Here is a 21,216-nt window from a genome sequence, read left to right as displayed (position 1 = left end):
TCTTAACTTTCAAACTTTTTACACACAGAACTGAAAATTATTTTCTTCATTTTTTTTTTAAATGTCTTTGACAACTGTTTTTATGTGCAGACTAAATGGATGGCTTGCTCTTTCTATCCTTATTCTCTTTAGGCTATTAATGGAAATTAAAGAGGTGGTTTTATTTTTTTGTTTATTTTTACCAAGAGCTTTTTTGCTTTTTCCTTTAGATATAACTGCCTGGATTTTGTTCTACTAATCAATCCACTAAGCCTCTCACTGGATTTCATATTCCAGACGAAGACTTCTCATTGTTGACTAAGCATCAGGAATACTTTGAATGTCTTGCCAGTAATAGCCTAATTTACATACCAGGGTAGTACCTCTTCCCCTGCCCAACATGATGTCACTGTCTAATTTTTAACTTATGAACCATTTCATTTTTTACACTTTTTGGCAAGACTGGTCCCTAGTTACTTTCTCACCTATCCTTCTTTTCGTGTAGGGCAACACTTCGTTTTCGTTTCTGCTTGAACCTTATCTTACAAGACAGCAACATGTGAAAAACAGTTCATATTATCAGTGAAGCTATAAATATAACATTAAGGTTGAAAGAAAGCTACCTTCTGGAACATGGAAATGTCACTATTTTCCACACTGTAAGCTGGGTGCAATGAAGCAACGTCAGCTGTTATATGTCACTACAGCTTTTGTCACCTTCTCTGGCATCATTATTGTGGCAACAATTTTTTTGACCTCTGTGCACTGTGATGAGTTCATCCCAATTGTTCAAATATTGATCATTTAATTCAGCATTACTTCAAAGAAAAGTTGTGTTTATGCACGAAAACAGTGTAACAAGCAGTGCTTATGTCTTTGCAGCATCATGATCTTATTAGCACTAGCTTGCAGTGATTTCTTTAGTTCGTGACTGAAAATAATAGAAGAAATGAAAATGACCATAAAACAGACATGATAAAGAACCAAGAAAGAGAGAGCAGTAGCTCTTCTCTGTTAATAGACAGCCTGACTCATTTCACCAAGACCATCAAGACACTGACAGTTCATTATAACACCGAGACAGACATTTTGCTGTATACAAGAAAGGAAACTCAAAGGCTCATCTCGAGTCCAATACACGCACCACGAGAATTTCCTGATCTAGAATGGAGTTATTGATTTTTATGTAGTGGAGGAAGAAGAGTACTAAAATTTTTTACGTTTTATGGACTTTCTTATCTCACAATACTTGGCAATGTATTAAAACAAATTGCTTAGCTATGATGTGGATCAATTTAAAACTTGATACTAGCTGTAGCAGAACACCTAACTTACTGGTGTTCAAGTCAGAACATACGTAGGGATGCTATTAACTTGAGATATCCTCAGAAAGAGCCAGTAGACTTTCAAATTTTATGATGATAAAATAGCTACAAATAAGACTCAAAAAAATACGCAACAAACACAGTTGTATACTTGGCTCTTGAATCATCATCCATGTAGAAAACTTGTTCAAGAAAGTGTTGGCTTTTTAATATAAGAATGTTAAGTCACCGCGCTGAGGGAAAAAATACATTGTACAACATTGTTTCCTTAAACACTATTTACTATTTTCCTCAAATATCCAGTTTACTATTACTAATGAAAACATGCACTAACTTTATTTATTTATTTATTTATTTATTTAAAGGTTTGGTGTGAATATGCATATCATGAAATTCACCTCCTGGGATATTACAAGGACAAGGCAATCTCGTGCCTTTTTTCATCCTCAGGGCACAATTACCTCATGATCATTTCCTCTGCCTTCTCACTACCTCCGTTGTCTTCCCAGAGTAAATAACCTGTTTTGTCTGTGTGAGGAAAAATCTTTATTTATGAAGAGAGACAAACTGGGAACAATTCTAATTTTGGCTGAACTGAATATTTCACTTTAATTAATCATAACCATATAATAACTTCTGATATCTCCTTTGGAGTATTGTCATAGAACATGAAAAGCTGTTCTAGAGTTGTTATGTGGCTCTTTGTAATACAGTGAAGGAAAATCCATCTTTTCCGCAGGCAGTTCTTTCCACCTTTTCATACTTATCATCTACATGAGACCAAAACAAGAACTGTTTTCTTTAAGGTAAGGAGATATTAAAACTTACCATTTTTGGCCTTGCAGGATTTGTTATCAGGCTGAAGAACGTAACCCTCTGCACAGCTACAGGTGTATGATCCATCCGTATTTATACACATCTGGCTGCAGCTTCCATATGTATTACACTCATTCAAATCTAAAGGGACATGAATGAGATTAATGAAATTTTATTAAAAAAGGAGTTAAAAAAATGAATTAAAATCGTAGGAGGAAATTTTGATCCATTAAATCACTGTAGAAAGGTGATTTACATATTCCTTTCTCAAGCCATGACATTATCACCAATGTCAGCTACTGAAATAACTCCAGCAACCAAACAGAAGGCAAAGACCTCTCAAGTTTAATTGCTATTTATTTTTAAAGTTAAAACCTTCATATGTCCAATTAACATCCAATGTCGACACTGTGTTAGGGAGACATCTGGACTCATATTCTACTAGAAACCATTTCTACTAAAAATTATCAGGGACTATGAATGAAACATTTCAAGGGAGCAAATTGATTATCCCTCTCAACTTATTAGTGCTGGAAATACCTTAAAGTTCCTTAAATGAACTGTCACAATTTCTAGATTAAACTATCATCCACTGCATCAAAAACTATGTATGTCTCTAATCTGAAGAGCAGCTCCTTCAAGTAGGGAATATAGACATAATACCATAAAATCAAGACATGCTGTTTAACAGCGGCTGAGAGTTTAAGTAATAAATTGACATTTTAAAAACTGCTGCTGAAATTATTTCCTCAGCCATGTTTTCAATCACAGAACATGACAACCATAGAGCAAAAGAACTCAGAATAAATTGCATTTATGAAGAATCTGGTTTAGAACTATTACTTGAAGAGAGGAATGATTGGGACTGAGGAACAGAATTTCAATCTACTTACAAAAGGAGAAAAAAAATAAAACAAGAATTGAATAACTGATAGAGAATTAAAAAATCACATATTTAAAAAAAAAAAAAAAAAAAGAACACTAATTTCAATAGACATTTAATTATGCTAGAATAACTTTCCCAGCTGCACTGCATGATATGGGAGTGTTCATTTATTAAATTGTGATCTAGATGTGATTTTATGGACATGAGGTGACATGCTGTAAGTTTGTGCTGCACAAAGGAGTTAGCAGGGATGTCCTGACCGATTATGGGGGGCTGTATCCCCTGCTTCATTCCACAAGCCTGTGCTCATTTCCTGATGAGCAAACATCACTGAACATGGGCAAGGAAGCTCATCCATGCTCACCAGCTTCCTGTTGGTCTCCTAGTATGTCTCCAAGATGAAAGCTGGTAGCCCACCACCAGCTCTTTGCACCTAACAGACATCAAGGAGTCATTAAGAAATTCTTGTGTCAATCCTACAGCATTCTTCTTATTTACCTGTGCAGCTTCTTCCATTACTGCTTGTTTCATAGCCATCTCCACAGTAACACTTGGTGCCATTCCTGGTAATGGCACATTTGTACTGACAATTCATCTGCTGGCATCTGGGTAGCAATTCTGCAAATAAAATTATTAAGAGCAAATTGTTACTAAATATTATTTTTATTATTGCCAAATCAGAAACTTTAAATATATATGTTTGTGTAACATCTGAGGAAGGAAATGCAATCACCATTTCCATTAGTTGTTGGAAATACACTTACGACACATAATGCGTTGTCAAACATTTGCTTTGAAAATTGTATTTCTGCAACATAATAAGAAGAAATCACATTCCATTTCTACCAAACATTGTGTACAAGTATATAATCAAGGCATACTGTTGCTCTGCTTCAATATTTATTTTTTCTACCAGTCATATTTAAAGCAATGATTCTGGGGGAATAAAAGAGCACAAAATCTCAACCGGTTAGATTATAGTTATAGGAAACAGCAAAGGCTATGAGAAAGTTTTCAACATCTATGTTGTCTGTATTTGTCATATACATTGATATTTTGAAAGCTTGCTTTGATTTACCAACACATGTATAACTTTCACACCAAACAACGGGCATACATTCCGGTTCAATAATTTAGCATTGGATGTTTACTGTAGAATAAACATTGGACGTAGTATATGACATTACTACTGAAATCCTTCATACTATGTATTGCTTAAATCCAAACCACCAATGCAAGGCACAATGTTAACAGTCAGAAGAAATATTGCAGAAATAAATACTGTAATGTTTTCCACCCTGCAACAGCATGAAAACAAACTAAATAACCACTTCTCAGCCTGAAGCTGGATGAAGTGCATCAATTATACTGCTGATCAAAAGAAGAGTGTTTTGATGAGCAACAATTTTCCCTACAGGAAAAGGATTATATAAAACAATTGTAAAAGTTTATTCCAATATATTTTTTAAAACTATATGTAGATGCATCAGAAAATAACCTGAAAATAAACAGAAAAATGTTCCCTTATAGGACTTTCTTAAAGGATCTGGGAATGTCCTAAAGAAAAGGACAAGTCTATAGTTTAACACTGGCAGTTATAATGCATCTGATCAATATTCATCAAGTTCTACTGGAGGCCAGAATTAAAATTAATATAAGAAGAGTCAGCATCAGCATCTGAAAACCGGGGTTTCAGTTCTGGAACATCTGCTGTTGCCAAAATAAAGTTGACATTCTGGGAGGAAAGTGGATGTGTCTGCTGCCCAAAGTTGTACTTACTATACTGCAATAATTACTACAAAAAAAGCGTATTGGTTTTTTGTCTCTAGTCCAGTACTTAAATCTGTTACATCCTTTCAAGAATAAGTCCCATTCAGAATGCAAACAAGAAAACTTCCCCTGAGGTAACCTAAAATAGGGTTGCACACTAAGATGTGCAGCTGGAATCAAGGCTGATTATATAGTATCTGTTTATTTAACATTTCTATCTGCACAAAATCAACATATACATTTCATTTTCTAAGCAAGCATGGATCAACCATTCTTTACGACCTATAATTTTCTTCCTCAAATATTTATCTTGTTCTGTACAGCCAGTAGCTTTTACCAGATGATAACTATTTGACTCACAAATGGGACTTGGCTTGTTTGCACTCTTTCCATAATGGATACAGATAGCCAGCAGTTTAAACTGGAATAGTGAGACCTGTACACAGCCAGTAAAGACTGCTGGAGAACAGCAACAGTAAATTGGCAACTGAGATCCACTAAAAGAAAGTGAATCAAACCAGCTGATCTGCTCCTTTTCTTATAAAATCTGTTGCTATCTAAATTATTGCAGTAAAACATAGATGGGTTTTAATGACATAACCATTGCGTTTTCTTTACAGTAAGTACAAACCAGATACTGTGCGTAGATTATTTCTGCCAAAAAGTATTTCTTGTCGCACATCTCATCACTCATTCTTTCCACACATTTCTATTTTTCACACTGTCTATCACAGCTTTGCTAGTGTCCTCATCCCATCTGCTGTGCTTTTAGAAAGAGCTTCTCCAACAAGTTATTCTGCTGATTTCCTCCCCATGTGCAACTACTTACACTTGCTTTGGTACAAACTGAGTCTGATCCTATTGATCAAGTAGAAAATATTTTCAGATTACTTTTCTCAAATGACACATTTGACAATTTCTTGTCAATAAAGGTTTGAGGCAGTTAAAACTGGAACACTGAGCAAACCCAATTTTTGTTCTTGCATTTCAGCCAGCAACAACAAGGAGCCTTACACTACAACTGTTTTCTCCAGTTTCCCTGGAGGGATATGACTGGCTACCCAGCAGCCGGGAGCCCTTCAAACACACCAGACTTTCCAACAAATCTGTTTAAGAAGCAGTGTCAACAGCCATATGCTTCTGACTTCAAACTAAGATTCCTCTTACACTAAATTATCAGCTAGATTATTACAACAGAAACTTCCATTCACAGTTCCATTACTGCCTGTGTGAGAGACGTCTTCATGCCCCAGAACATTTCTGCTCTACTGCTGAACCTCTAAATGTGTCAGGGGAGCTCACAAATGGAAAAGTACAAAGTATTGCAACAACACCGAGGGTAAATAAATCTATGTTCTATTTTACTAGCTCTTCGGCTTTCGTCACTTTAAGTAACTGATCCTGAAAACCTTTGGATAAAAAAAGGAGTTAACTTGCCTCTGGAAATGTTTGAAGAATTGAAGGACACGCTTAGGAAGACAGTGTGTGCATTTATGGCTGGGTTAGATTTGTGGCAGTCTACTTGGGAAGAGGTGAGTAGGCAAAGAAAAATCATAAAGCAGTGAACATCAATATATTTAATGTTCCAGACTGGAAATTTAAAGGAAGAAAAATTAAGGGCCCCCATTTCTAGCCCTTCCATCCTTGCTTTAGGATAAAGTAAAATTCTCCACCCATTTTGGTCTCCCTTTCTCAACGTGAATTAGTTTACAAAGTACACAGGCAGTGAAGAATGAGCATCACCAAGCTTTCAACTTTTACCACAGCTACAGAAACCTCTAAATTTGTCAAGCATAGTATTTCTGCTACAAGATTTAAAGGAAGAAGCTAAACTGAGGGAAAACAACAGAAGAGAGCTTTATAGCTCATAACGAGACCCACAATTCAAGACATGGAGCTGCAGAGCCAGGCATGAGATTTTCAGAAATACAGGATAGCAGAGGTAGCTGTGAATGCCTTTTGGATGATTTATTTTCCCTAGGCCCAGGGTGTACTGCCAGCACTGATTTAGGTCATTTTGTTCAGTATTTTCTTTCTTCCACGGGAGACATTCAGGGCAGCGTTTTTTTCTTCCCTATGTCCCATGAAAGCCTCTCTGAAGCTGGGTTCCAGCTCTATCACAAAAGCCACCTTGCTTTCTCAAATACACCCGTGTCAATGTCATGCTTATTGACTTTCATGTTCTTCTGAGTCTCAGGTATCCAGTCCCATAGGAGAAGAGTCAATCAGGCAAAGATGCTGCTGATTTCATCTCCCTTAACATGATATACCTCTGACAATGACTCAGAGGAGAGGTAAGCTTTTTGGACAAACTGCTCCCACAGGATTTTGGAGTAATAAAATCCTGGCTTCATTTATTCCTTCTGTGTTCAAGGAAATATATATGCTTATCATAGCCTATCCAAGATGAATGATATGCAGATCTCCCTTTGCATGTCTTTTAAACGAATGAATGAATGAGGCAGTTAATCTGCCTATCAGTTCTATCAGCTCCTCCTGAACTGAAAGGGGGTTCAGATCAGGTTCTAAAGCTTAGATGTTTTGGCTGTTGTCATTAACAAGGAAAGCACTTCAGCTTGCGCTCTCTAAACGCTGTATATATTTTCACAATGAAGAATGTTGAACAATGTATGTTGTTCAATGAATGTATGTGAACAATGAATGTTGAATGTTTTCACAATGAATGTTGAGCAATAGAATGAATTTAAGAAGATGCCTCAGTTAGCCTTTCCCCAGCAACATGCATTTAGGTGCCATTAATTTTGAGCCATTTTGATAATAGGGCTTTTTGGCTGTAATGGGTACCCAGTAGTTTCATAAGTATGTCTATAATATACGAATCTTGTACTGCTCTTTTTGTAACAATGCTGGAGAGTATAGACAACTTCCTATTGCTCTACGCTAAAATTAGTTGATTACATAATGTTGGTAAGCATCAGCTATACAGAGCCATAGCAAGTGAAAGCAATTGGCTGAAGTTTATAGTTCCACGTTCAAGATAGAACGCTGAGGAAATAATAGAGCTTCTGCTGATGATTTGGGACTTAACGATTTGAAACAAGGGATTCTTATCAAACAGTTCATCAGAGAATGGATCTGAGCTACCAGTGTGATGCTGCCTATGAAAAAGTAAATGCAGATCTAGGAGCATCAGGATTAATATTTTCCATAGAGAAATCATTGATATTAGCGGCCAAGACACCAGTGAATTCTTTTTTTTCTTGCAGAATGCAGCTCTTTGTGGCTGTGCCCTGATGGATACCATGGGGACAAACTTGGATTTGAGTGGACCCAAGGAAAGGCTGCAGGGATCAGCAGGGGACAGAGAGCTGTGAGTCTGCCAGTCTTTGTGTTGGCTGTGTTGGGAGCTGAAAACTATGAGCAATCATGGCTGCTGTCTCTTAATATATCACAGAATCAAGAGTGGGAGAAGAGAGACTATTTAAGCTAATGGGCTATTGGCAGAAGTACAAATGGGTACAAATTGCTCATTAATAACTTGGGGCTGAAAAAAAGACGTTCTTAACTGTTACTGTAATCAGGCTCTGAAACTCCTCTTTGAATGGAAACAACAAAGACAGAAAATAAATAAATACTTCCCACATGGATTATGATAGATTCATGAAAGACAGCATATGGAAAGGCCCCTGGAACACCAGACACTGCTTTCATGACCCAGGAGGTCTCTTTTACTGCTGTATTCCTCAAGCAACAAAGCATCTTATGCTAAAATACTGTTTTTCAATTTGGAACTGAGATTCTTTTCCCCTTGTCTCTAAAACTCCTCAAAGGAAAGCTTATGGGAGCTTGCTGAATTAGTCTTCTCATTGTACTCCATACATATCCTTATTTTTCTTAAATATTTGGATTCTTTTTGGCAGCTTTGTGTTTCCTGAATATATTTGATCTTATCACTCTGTTATTCATTGTTTCTATGATTCAATATTCATTCACCAATGTCTAGACTATCCTTATCACATCCAGGCTGTAAGCCTTATTTTTCTTTTCTAGTTCATTTTCTAGTTTTTGAAGTGCAATTCTTTTACTTATGAGACTCTTTAATATAATTTACCCAAAGGGTCTTTGTTTGTATTTGTTGTTGTTATTCCTGTTTGTTGCCTTTTTTTTATTATCGTTGACATTATATACATAAGATAAAGCTTTACACTTTGCTTCCCTGACAGAAAAGCGTTGCTTGATTGATAGAATTCAATTGCTGCACTGAAATAATACAGCCTGTTTTTATCTCACATTTGTCGGTCATTTTATTAGTTTTGACTATCATACCATAAAAATATGACAAAAGTGTAATGATCTTTGTCACGCACCCCAGGCCATAAGTCTGTTATGGTAAATACACTGCTGAGAAAGCGAGATGAAAATCTGAGATCAAATTCATAACCTTATACACCCATTATGGTGACCTCAGCCAAAGTTCAGCGCAGAAGCAAGGATCAAATTCCAAATAACATGCACTATTTGGGGGGACAAAAACACTTCAGGGAAAGAAAAACAAAGATCTCTGTTTGCCCCTAGGCTAAAACTTAGGTAAACATTTTCTCCACCTACTTTTCGTGTCAGATCCAGCAGCAGCCCCTGCACTGGGTCTCCAGGTGAGTCCTGGCTCGTGATCAGGAGACTTGGGAAAACACATGACTAATGTTGGCTTTTATTAGTCCCCAAAATAACTCACTCATCTAGAAAAACAGCTAGAATTAAGGAGCCTGCAACATTGAGACTTTTACAGATAAGTTCTGCAAGCTAGCCTCCAGGTGCCTAGCTGCAGGGATCAGTTAGGTAGCATAGATTTCTATAAAGTGCACAGACAGGGCAACAACTACCCCGAATGGCTGAACTGCCTATTGTTGACTGCAAGTTGCAATGCCTGCATATAAGCAAAATCCTCTTCTTCTGTATCCTGGATGGCACATGACTACACTTCTTCTATTCCAGAGCGCAGAATCTTTTCCTAAGGCTTGGATGTTAGGCTCACATTAATATTCTCAGGACGTAAGCAGGGAAAGGGTATCTGAGAATGGTTCTTCTTATGGGTGCAAAACTGTTCCTGAGCAATCTGTACAAGCACAATTGTCATGTAAACACCAGGCAGCAGCTTTAGTCATCTAAGTTACTATCTCTAAAAAAAAGTTTCATCTATACTGTACAAAAGCCTGTTCCTACTACTACATTTCTCCTCCACTTTGGGAAGCCTTGGTACAAAGTGCCATGTGCTGACAATTAAATGTTGCTGAACAAATTCATGTATCATCTTAAACAGACATTACAATGTATTTGTCTATTTTATGATTAGAAGAAAATTACACATCTTGTTTAACAAACTTCTTGTCGGCTCAAAACCAGAAGTACCTTAACTATCACTACTCTGTGAAAATGGTCATGTCCTGCTGAGTAACAAGTGATTAACAAGATATTATTAAAAAAAGACAGATTTCTTCTTCTGTCATTTTCAACCTAATTAGATCAGGAAAAAAAAGAAAGAAAAAAAAAAGGGGGGGGAGAGGAATGTTGGAGGAAGAACAAAGCTTAAATAACCAAATCAAACCTTCCAAATCCATACTGCAGTCAGTGTTCCTTTTCAGAAGTGAAAATATCCATCTTCCACGTATTAGCTAACAGCATCCCTGGACAATATTCATGAATAAATTTATATTTCAAGGATGTACTACTGAAACTTCTTCCTGCCTAAATCTTGACCTACAATATTTGGCTGAGCTTCAAAACAATTTGCTTTATGTAGCGTTCCTCAACCATAGCATCACAAAACATTTGAAAAGATGAGATCAGCAGGTAGTAGGCATGTAGTGAAATATTAGCTTCACCAGTGGAAATGGCTCATTATTTTGACCTTTTGCTGTTTTAGTTATACCTTGGCTGTCATACACGTACATAAGCGTAAGCTAAGGAGAAGTTCACCTGGGAGAGTTCAAACTGGGCAAGTGATTTCATGGCTGAAGGGAAGAGACAATTTATATGGCTATTAATCTGGATATAGGATAAAGATATAAATAATATATATCCTTCAAGAATACATACATTTAAATTTTTATAAACCAGCGTATAGTTTTAGGTATTTTCGCAGTATTGAATACATACAGGTTCACTGAGTTACTGAGAATCATCATTAAGTTATGTGTGTCTAGTGAGATGTCACACACACTTACAAGAAGCCTGACAATACCGAACATATTCATTAATAAATCAGAAGCAAAAGCAGTAGCTAACAAAGTTCATGCATGGTGACAAAGACGGGGAGAGTGGATAAAATGCAGAGGGGACCTGCAGTCGTCCAAAAGCAGGCTTAGTAATCCAAACCTGGTCATACAAAATGCATTTACAGAGGTAGCTCCTGACTTCTCAGTATTGTAAGTTGCATTTCTGTGCCTGAGAAATGCTTGGGGAGACAAAATACTACTCTGTGGCTGGGGCAGAGCAACCTCTAGAGGAAATACAATTGAGCAGCGTTCTGGGAAGGAAGTTAGGAAGCTTCTCTAGGGAGCCCCAGAAATCTAAATATGGATGAAGAGTCTGTCCCTGGTAAGGTAGGCCCCTCTCCTGAGCCGTCCTTTAATTATTCACATTCCAGAACTGAGTCCCTATTCTCCTCCCACCAGAAAATACTTCTGGGATTTCCATTTGAACATAAGAAAGCACTATTTCATCATGAGGATAGCTAAACACTAGGACAGGCTGCCAGAGACGCTGTGGAGTCTCCATCATCATAGGCATTTGAAACCAGACTGGGCATAGTGCTGGGCACCTTGGTCTGCATGACCCTGTTTCTCCAGCTGGTGGTGACAGAGGTCCCATGGCCTCTGTAGGCTATGCCTTCTCCACAAAGATCTGCCCCCAGCTCTTCATCCTGCAGCAGCCTGAAGCACACAGTAGGCACAACTGCAGGCCATCTGCTGGGGGCATGAGACAAGAGGATAAGGTCAGGATGAGAGTGGGGTGACAGGTGAGAGGGTGGTGGGAAGGCAGACTGCTCCCGTGGAAGCAGCTCTCGCCTTCTCTCCCACCTCTCTTCTAACCTCGAACTTGCCTCCAGCAGTGACAGCTGCACAAAGCTGGCAGGACACAGGAGGCTGTTCATCCTTGCACAGTTAATCTCCAGTTCTTCAGTCAAAGCATACAGCATGTCACCTTCGAGACTTTTGCACTAGTCAGCTATCTACTTAGGCAATAAATAGAGCCAGCTCTGGCATCAAAATTCAACAAAAAGCAAAGTCACTCACCGAGGAAAATTATGCTCTATTCATCAAATGAAGGAATAAAAGGTATTTAAATTTCACAATTGATAGGCACTCCAATGTAAACTCCCATGTGATGCTGCATTGTACAAGTGCTGTTGTGAGGCTCTGGAGTGTTAAACTTTGGATGTGAAAAGCAGTTGTGGAGGAGAAATAACACACTGGCAGTACTGATAGGTCAGCCAAATTACAATACAGATTCTTCCATCTGCAAATTTAAAGTTAGATATTTCAAAAGAGAGTATACATAAGCTAATTCTGATGAAAAGATGCCTCATGCTTCTGCTTCTTAAGTACCACTCTCTTTGACCATCAAGTATTTTAATCATTTTGTTCACCCTGATACGTATATACTCAGCTTTATTTCACATTTTGCTGATGCTACTTTGCTATGTGCTCAAACACACTGCAGTTGCATCTCAGGAATTTTTTTAATAATGCTTAGTATTTATGGCTTTTCTTTTTGTAAAAACATATAAATATATGCAGATGAATATCTTCATATCAATCACATCATCCCTTTACTGCAGGTATTTCAGAGTAGTAAGAATTTTGAGCATTTTAAAATAAAATAACCTCAAGCTAAAAACTACTCAGTAGAGTGCTCAGGAAATGTTAATGAATAATTGAAACCCCAGGTGTTCTGCTGTACCAGTCACCCAACACATAATTAGGGCAGGGTCACCGTGATGCCTGCTCCAGTGTGTGACTCCAGTTATCTCACCTAGCCACTGGATAACAAGGACTTCTGTGAGGAAAAAATGTGACTGTTCATGTAGTTTTACAAATGTTTATGATTTCCAGCTCTATTTAATGGCAAGTTAGTTCACAGTGCCTCATCATTGCTGTCCATTGTCTTAAAATACTCTCTTGTTGATGACTGATACATCTGACCTCCTCATACAGATCCTCTCATTCAGAAACAATGGACTTAAAGTCCATTTACATTAAGCAATTAAAATTTCATATACATTTGTTTTACAGCATCATGTAACACGATTTAATACAAATATGCTTTGTTAAAATGTACTTCAGTATTAAATTCATACCATATATCCCAAAACTTTTTGCAGTAAGAGTTTATTTTCAGATAACTCTACAGTGAAGACTCATGACTGAGATCATTGTTATCAAATGTGTGACTGTTGCCATTTTATGCTAATCAGTTCTTATCATAAAACAGACCAGGACATTGTTCTGGATGCTTTTAACTGATGTTTTAATTGTAAAGAAACTAGGAAAGATGCTTCACACTAGCAATCTTTCTGCTCTGCGGATGTAAAGGAAAAGCTAAAAGCAAGACCTCCGCACCTCTCAGAAAGATGGAACTCTACAGCTCTGAACACTTTCGTAAAAAGGCAGCACTTGTGCTGGTGCAGGACTAATTTATATCAAGTTACTAAGGGATAGTTGTAGAGAGCAGTAATACCTTTCCCATACTTTAATAGTAGCAAGTGATACTATGTGCACAGATCCAGATCATCCTAAGAGTTCTTAATTCATCCAACCTCAGTCAATTTTCTTGTACAAAATGCTTCAGCTGAAAATCTTAATACTTCAATTTTCAGTACTGCTATCTGTACCTAATGAAATCGATATAAAGTGTTTCATTTATTCCTAGTGGGTGCTGGGCTTGGACCTTATGCCATCTCTACAGGCAGTGAGGTTTGAGCCATTCAGCAAGTTGAAAGAAAGTAATATTTCTGGTATTTTCTACAACTTGGAAGACACACTTGAAGGCGCTATAACACATCTTCTTGGTTTAGATTGGCTCAAGTTTTCCTGTATTGTACAAAAAAAAAACCAACCATCATTAATGGTCACGAGTGCCTATTGATTCCCCTCAGATTAAGCAAGGTTAATTGCCTGCTGCTTCTTGGCATTTTTTTAGCCTTTTAGCCAACACCGATCATTTTCTGATTACTGTGGTGAGATGCAGGTAGATGGCAGAAAATTATGTATTATTTTACAGGGATACAAGTTACAGAAGTTCTATACATATGGTTAACAAAAGCGTGCCTTCAAGACTTATACATTAATGCTGTAGGGCACTTAGCTTGCTTGTTCCATTGGATACTCAGCTACTAAAGACCAAAATTCCATAAGCAATACTTTCCAAGAAGAATTGCTTTTACTATTATCTAGCTGCATTTAGATAATACTGGCTTCAAAGAGACCAAGTTTCACTGCAAATAATCTTTGTAGAAATTAAATGTTCTGGAAATCAATGGCAAAGGTAAAAAAACAAGCAAACACACCTATAGCTGTTGTTGAAAGGTAATTCAGAAACAAAGAAATCCCACTGTTCAGGTTTGCTAATATCCCAGGTTACTCTACACGCATGCATCTTTAAACAGCAGAGACCAAGATCAGATTCACAAACACTTATGCAACTCATGTTTTGTCATGCACTAAACCCACCAAGAGAAGAACTATTTTTCTATTCTCAACTGTTTTGTACCCCTTTGTATCTGTTCCGTCTTCAGAATACATAGCTGATAAGTCAGTGAATAGAGATTAAAATAATAATCTAAAATGTCAAGCCTTTACTAAAAATAATATTGGTGATTCAGACTGCTGTGCAAGGGTGTTAATCCACAACTCGCTAAGAGAACATGGGAGAAGAGGCAAGCAAGACATCGAGGGAAAAGAGTTGGCTGTTTAATTCCCTTCTGTATGAAGATGAGATGGCAGCATTGTCAGTTTGAATCTTAAACGAGCAAAACAGGATGCAAAGGACACTTCACACAAGCTTTAAAAGTGTGCATGACCTGGTAGGTTGACATTCCCTGTTGTGTCTGAAATAGATACAGCCTGGAAGTTGCAGTGTCATATTCCCCTCAAAGACATCTCAGTCCTCTTCTGGAATGGCAATTTCTGGAGATGAAGTATCAGGTTAGCCTGTCTTGTTACATTGCATTAACTAGAACTGCAGGTAAAATGGTGCAATAGAGTCAGGAATGGTGTTGGAGTTTTAAAGCGTTTCAGGCTGGCAAAAAAAAAAATATTACTCATAATTGCGGGGGGAAGGGGAAGGTAGGAAATCTAGCATCTTTATTTACGTTGTGCCATTCTCAGTTATGTGGAAAAATATAATTAAATAATTTTGAAAGACACCTATAATAGCTTTTCCCAACGTCCAATTTCATGCCTCTTCATGGAAGCAGTACCTCAGAAATTGCTTCTCTTCATGAGTACAACTTCACTTGACAGATAAAATCCTCAAAAAAACGGCCTAGTATAAACCTCAGGCTCACAAGGCACTCTCTGCCTGGAAGCTTAGCCAAGGACTTGGAACAATTACATAAAGGGATTGAATAGCAAGAGAACCCAGAGAACCAAGAGTGTGATTCAATAACTGAACTTCTTACGTGTACAGCTGAAGCCAGTGAAGGAGAAGAGAAAGGACTTTAAGCTAGGAGAGAATTGAAAGCTATCAGCAAGGAAAAACTATACCCAAGAAATTCCTACTTCATAGTTATTTTTTTTCTTTTCTGGGAGACAGACATACAGACTTTAGAACCATAGCAGGGTTTGCACTAAGTGGCACTTTTTTTTTTGCAAGCACCACGTACAGTGTCTGCCACCTAAAGAGGCTGAACCTGTAAGTTTTCCCTTCTGCAGCAAGCAGCATTGGATTGAAAACTGCCTTCTGAAGTACGTTCGCCTCACTGAAGGTGCAAAACTCAAATTCCCTGTAGGGATGGTTTTTGCTGCTGTAATCTAGAAGGATTCACAATTGCCAGTGCTCAAAATAATGTTGCAAGGGGTTTTCCCAACACCGTACTTATCAGAGCATTATGAACCTGTGAGTCTTGTAGCATGTTTGCATGCCAGTGTGCAGAAATGCAGACATTTGATAAAACTGGAAAATATATATCCTTGACTCTCAAAGCCTAGAAAATCACTATGATTTACAGCTGCTCTCCTCATGTCTGGGAGGAGCTGCACAGCTGGTGTATACTTGGCATCTTGTTGTCATCTCACCTTGTAACCAGCAAGCATTATTTAGCTGGAACTTTTCTGGAAGAATTAAATATACTAAGAAAGAAGCCCACTGAAAACATGAAATTAGCAATAAGATTGCAAAATATGATAATGTTTCCTACCATTTAACAATGACTCATCTTGCCTCATTGTTTTTCTTATATCTTACCCGACTAACAAGACTTTAGCCTTCGGCAACATGTAATTGATTCAGAGCTGCTGAGTTTGAAAGCAACAGAAGCACAAAAATTGCTTTTCATTCATTACTCCATTTAGCTGCAAGTCAGTGATCTATCCAGCACAGCAACTCCATGGCTCAGAATTGTGCGTCAGTATCACTCACGTATGCTCAAATAACACATAGGAAAGCTTAATCTAATTTCTACTGAATATTTCCATAGAGAAGTGACATTTGTTATGTTTTTTGCTGCAGTTGTTGTTTCAATACTTCTGTTCAAGTCTCTACAGCCTCAAAGCCCTTCCTTGAGCCCATACTCTAAACCAAGCAACCTGTAAGAAACATGTATGTTGTCAACGATGTATGTTGTCAGTGGCATGTTTTTTTTTATTGGTTGGGTAATGGTCATATTTTTATGCAACTGTATGTGTATTTAACTATGACAAGGGCCACTAAGATGATCAGAGGGCTGAAGCACTTCTCCTCTATGGAAAGGTTGAGGGGAACTTGGCTTGTTCAGCTTGCAGAAGAAAAGGCTCCAGGGAAACCTCATTGTAGCCTTCCAGTATTTGAAGGGAGCATATAAATAGGAGGGGGAATAGCTGTTTATGAGTGTGGGTCATGATAGGACAAGGGGGAAGGGTTTTAAACTGAGACAGGGGAGGTTTAAGTTAGATATTAGGAGGATTCACTCAGAGGGTGGAGATGCACTGGCACAGGTTGCCCAAGGAGGCTGTGGATGCCCCATCCCTGGAGGCATTCAAGGCCAGGCTGGATGTGGCTCTGGGCAGCCTGGTCTGGTGGTTGGTGACCCTGCACATAGCAGAAGGGTTGAAACTGATCATTGTGGTCCTTTTCAATCCCAGCCATTCTATGATTCTATGACATATACAAAGAAGAAAATGCAGGTTTTTCACAGGAGAAGTCATTGCCACATTTGATTTGCGGTGACAATGTAAGTGAATGTCATTCTCACAGCCCACCTCTTTAGTTTCGTTGTCCAAGACATAAAAGGAAAGAGCTGACAAGTTGATGTAACATGACATAAAATTCTCACTACCAATTTCAACATGCCATAGCTGGAGATTATTAGAGGCACAGCTGCAAAGGATAACAGAAAATGAGCTACTCAGGTGATGCGCTTTAGAGGTTAAACTGTAGTACAAAGATCAGCCCCTATTTCTAGCTACTGAAAATAAATAGAGAATTGCCTTGGTATTTACAGAAGGGCTTCATGTATGACTTCAGCATTTGGCTACTATATTCTGGCACATTGAAAGTTAGCCCAGTTCTCCCCTGGCTTCTGAGTGAGAAAAAAAGGAAAAGTGGGGGTGAAAAAAGCATCACTTTCTTTTTTTCTCTTGTTTCCATTTCCAAAGCTTCTGTGTGTTTGTTAGAGACCATTCTGACTATGCTCAAGACGATGAGCACCGCAACAGGTTTGATGGGGTTCTGTGCTTCTCTCTAACTCTATTTTGATATATCCTCCTTACAAAGAGTGCAGTAGAATTATAGTACCACTCAGTGTAGCTACTCACTGCTTTTTCAAACATGGGAGATGTGTGTAACTGCAGATGCTCTTGGCTCATTCCACCTTTGGAAGAGAATCCGACCTTCTCCTCATGGAATAAATACTATGCTGGACTTAGTCTACAGCTACATCCAAACTAAGAAATTAATAAATTAGTTTTCATTGCCTTCATTGTAGCTATTTTTGCATTTCACCCTCACAGGAATTGATTTTTGAAAGAGTGGATTATGCTGGAATAAGGTAATGCAGCAGTTGTGTACACTACATTTAGAAGTTAATAGTTTTAAATAATTTACATCAAATCGTTAATATTCAAATATTATTAAGCTTAGGTATGCACAAAGGTAAAGGTAACACTGCAATAGCTGAGCAAAAATAAGTCCTTATTTAGTGGCTTTTAATAAAAGCTATTAAGCACACAATTTTCAGTACCATCTCTCCTCTAGAATCTCTGAATACATGATCACTGTGAAATAAAAAGGCAATTAAAGAAAGCATGCTTTAAAATATGTGTGGTACAATTAAATTTTTCATGGAGAAAACAGAAATTGAAAATCAAATTGGGGAAGCATTTTCAGCAGTAGATAAATTTAAGTGCATAAAGATCAACTCCATTTTTCTTAATCTAAACAGGTTATAAAAAATCTATTTAAATTTAGAAGAAAAAGACAAGAAAAAAAAAAACAAAAACAAAACATTCCACTGCTTTCTGTTTGTCCTGCCTAAGGTCAGATTTCCCTCACATGCCTACGGCAGCTGCTGAAAGCATGCTTGTAACTGATTAATAGAATCATCATAGAATGGCTTGAGTTGAAAAGGACCATAATGATCATTTAGTTCCAAACCTCTGCTATGTGCTGGGTCACCAGCCACTAGACCAGGCAATTCATTATGGATTCATCATGGTTTGATTATATGTGTGCATTATATATATCACATATTTATAATATTCAGTACGTTCATACATAGAGCTTCCAGAGTAATAACTGGATCTCGTTTTCTCCTGGATCTCTCTCTTGTGCAAAACAAAACTTTCTTAGTCTTATTTACTAAAAAAGCATTCAAATCCATCATTTTTTTCTAACTGAAGCCTTTACTCCAGGTATTTCCTAAATTAGTTGCATTTCACATGCACTGAGCATTCTTATTTTTTCCCAACTCCAGCTGCTAGAAAGAATTGATTTCACCATACCTCAAGAAAACTTTTAATTCACACATCTAAATCTGAATTTAATTGATTAATTTACCTACCATCTCTGCAAACAAAATAAAATCAGGTCTGCTGAAACGGACAAACAAAGTGCATGTTTATGTTGTGCTCTTTTCCAGGCCCATCGGTACTCAATGGCTTTGGGACAAATGGTAACACTCCTGCCTATGGAAGGTTTGATATTTACCTTACTGGTTTCTGGGTCTAGTCCTTGCAGCAAGCAAGCTTTTCCTTCATTCTGATACCTTTCAATCTGTGCTCCCCATTTCCTACCTGCCCTGTGCACTACCCAAATTCTCCATTGGGAACGTGCTCAGGTGTTCTGCCAAAAGCACTGTTTTCTCCTTTTTCCAATATGTCTCACTGCCCTCAGCCCAGCACACAGAACAAAGGCAACAGTCACAAAAGGTTTTTCTTTCCAACTGCCTCCAACAGTCTCTTAAGTAAAGAAATAATATGCAATAATGACATAACGGTGAAAAACAATTCCAGCATCACATTTAAAAGAAAAGAGATTTCAGAAGGTGAGCAGGTATTATTTTGCAGCGCTGTTCCTTTCCCGTTTCTAGTTAATAAGGCTGTAGGGTAAATCAGAGCAGTAAATTCATTACCTGACTCTCCTCAGTGTTGCCTGACTGCAGTTATACTATTAATTGATGCTGTTTAGCACATATTAAACACAAAATATATTTGTATTATAGTTATTTCACGCTGACTAATGTGAGCAAACCACCTACCCACAAGCAGCCTCCCTCCTGCAGAAGGCACCAGCCCTGCAGGCAGGTAGCCACCTGTCCTGCCACTATCCAAAGCACTGCAAATGCACAGTTTTTCATGAACTGCAAAATCACATTTTTTTTCCAGTATGCAAGTCACAGCAACAATTCACAGGGCTAATAAAGCAGTAACTACATCACTCAGCAGTTCTTTCATTTCCCTCTGTGAATCGATCCATAATTCTCAACCAAACTCAAAAGGAAAAGACAACTACAGCAGTCTGCAGTGATTAAACTTCAGTTCATAAGCAGCTTGGATGATTTCATTGGTATAGAATTACAGTTTTCGTATGTGCCTTCCTTTTACTGTGAGACAATTTGTTCTCTGCATGGCAACAAAAAAATGCAGGTTTCAGATTCCAGTTTTGAGTGTTAACTTACCCTTTTCAAAACCCAGTGTTGTCATCTCTCCCCTAAATTCTCCTTCCCCCTGGATTTTCCCCTTAGCTATATACAAACACAGAATCACAGTGATTTGAAAGAACCACTGGAGGTTATCTAGTCACAATCCCCTGCTAAAGCAGATTCCCTTCAGTAGGTTGCACAGGAAGGAATCCAGATAGGTTCTGATTATTTCCATAATGGAGACTCCACTACCTCTTTGTGCAGCCTGTTTCAGTGCTCTATGACCCCATTTTTTTCTGATGTTGTTTTAGAAACATCCTATGTTTCAATTTATGTCCACTGCTCACTGGTTTGTCACTGGGCACTGCTGAAAAGAACATGACCCCATTCATTTGGCTCTCACATATTAGATATTTATAAGCATTGATAAGATCCCCCCACAGTCTTCTCTTATCTAAGCTGAACATTCCCAGGGCTCTCAGCCCTTCTATGCATGAACCATTTTCAGGAACACATGATATGGACAAACTTAGACACAAACATTAAGAAAATACAGTAGATCTTGAGATGGATCTGCAGTAAGAAGACAGCACCATAAATGGAGGGTTTGTGTGTTTCAGAATTAACATCCTTGTAACGCACACTGTGGCTTTGTTATTTGCAATACTATAGAAAATATGTAAATACTTGGAAAAATCCTCCATGTTTTTGTACTGTAAAGCTATGCTTTAATGATCTCCATTATGAAGCGATGTCATTTACTTGGTCTTGTACTAAATGATGTACCTTAAGAACTGTAGTACAACACATGGCATGGTTGCACTATGTGCTAGCAAAAATTTAATCATACTTCTATTATAAAAACATTTGAATGTGCATACATCCAGACATATTTTACATGTGCTATTTCAGAACTCCTCTCCAAGTGTAACTATGTAATGAAAAGTCAGCCTTACATTTGCCTGATGCAACATACACTGAAATCCTCAAACACAACACAACTGAAGCAAGTAGACAGTGTGCATTCTAGCAGTCACAGCCAGTTTCCAGTTATGTCCTTTAAGTAGCTGATGAATGGACATTATTATAAAGATGTCTATAAGACAGGTTTATCAGAGGAGCCTTGAATAAAATAGAGACTTCAA

At 37.8% G+C, this 21,216-nt stretch overlaps 1 protein-coding gene across 5 annotated transcripts in view; it reads right to left on the bottom strand.

Moving 5' to 3' along the window:
- Positions 1–21,216, bottom strand: part of LRP1B (LDL receptor related protein 1B) — a 584,143-nt gene that overhangs the window by 263,705 nt on the left and 299,222 nt on the right. For all 5 annotated transcript variants that reach the window (XM_048952659.1, XM_048952661.1, XM_048952662.1 and 2 more), the window contains exons 4-5: positions 3,505–3,624; positions 2,133–2,261 (exon numbers count right to left, since the gene is read on the bottom strand). In XM_048952659.1, coding sequence (XP_048808616.1) covers positions 2,133–2,261; positions 3,505–3,624 — 249 coding nt within the window. The remainder of the gene's footprint in view (positions 1–2,132; positions 2,262–3,504; positions 3,625–21,216) is intronic.

The sequence above is a fragment of the Lagopus muta genome, chromosome 8 (genome assembly GCF_023343835.1).
Source record: "Lagopus muta isolate bLagMut1 chromosome 8, bLagMut1 primary, whole genome shotgun sequence".
Lineage (NCBI taxonomy): Eukaryota > Metazoa > Chordata > Aves > Galliformes > Phasianidae > Lagopus > Lagopus muta.
Note: the sequence above shows the minus strand (reverse complement) of the source record. Positions and strands in the feature narration are given on the sequence as shown.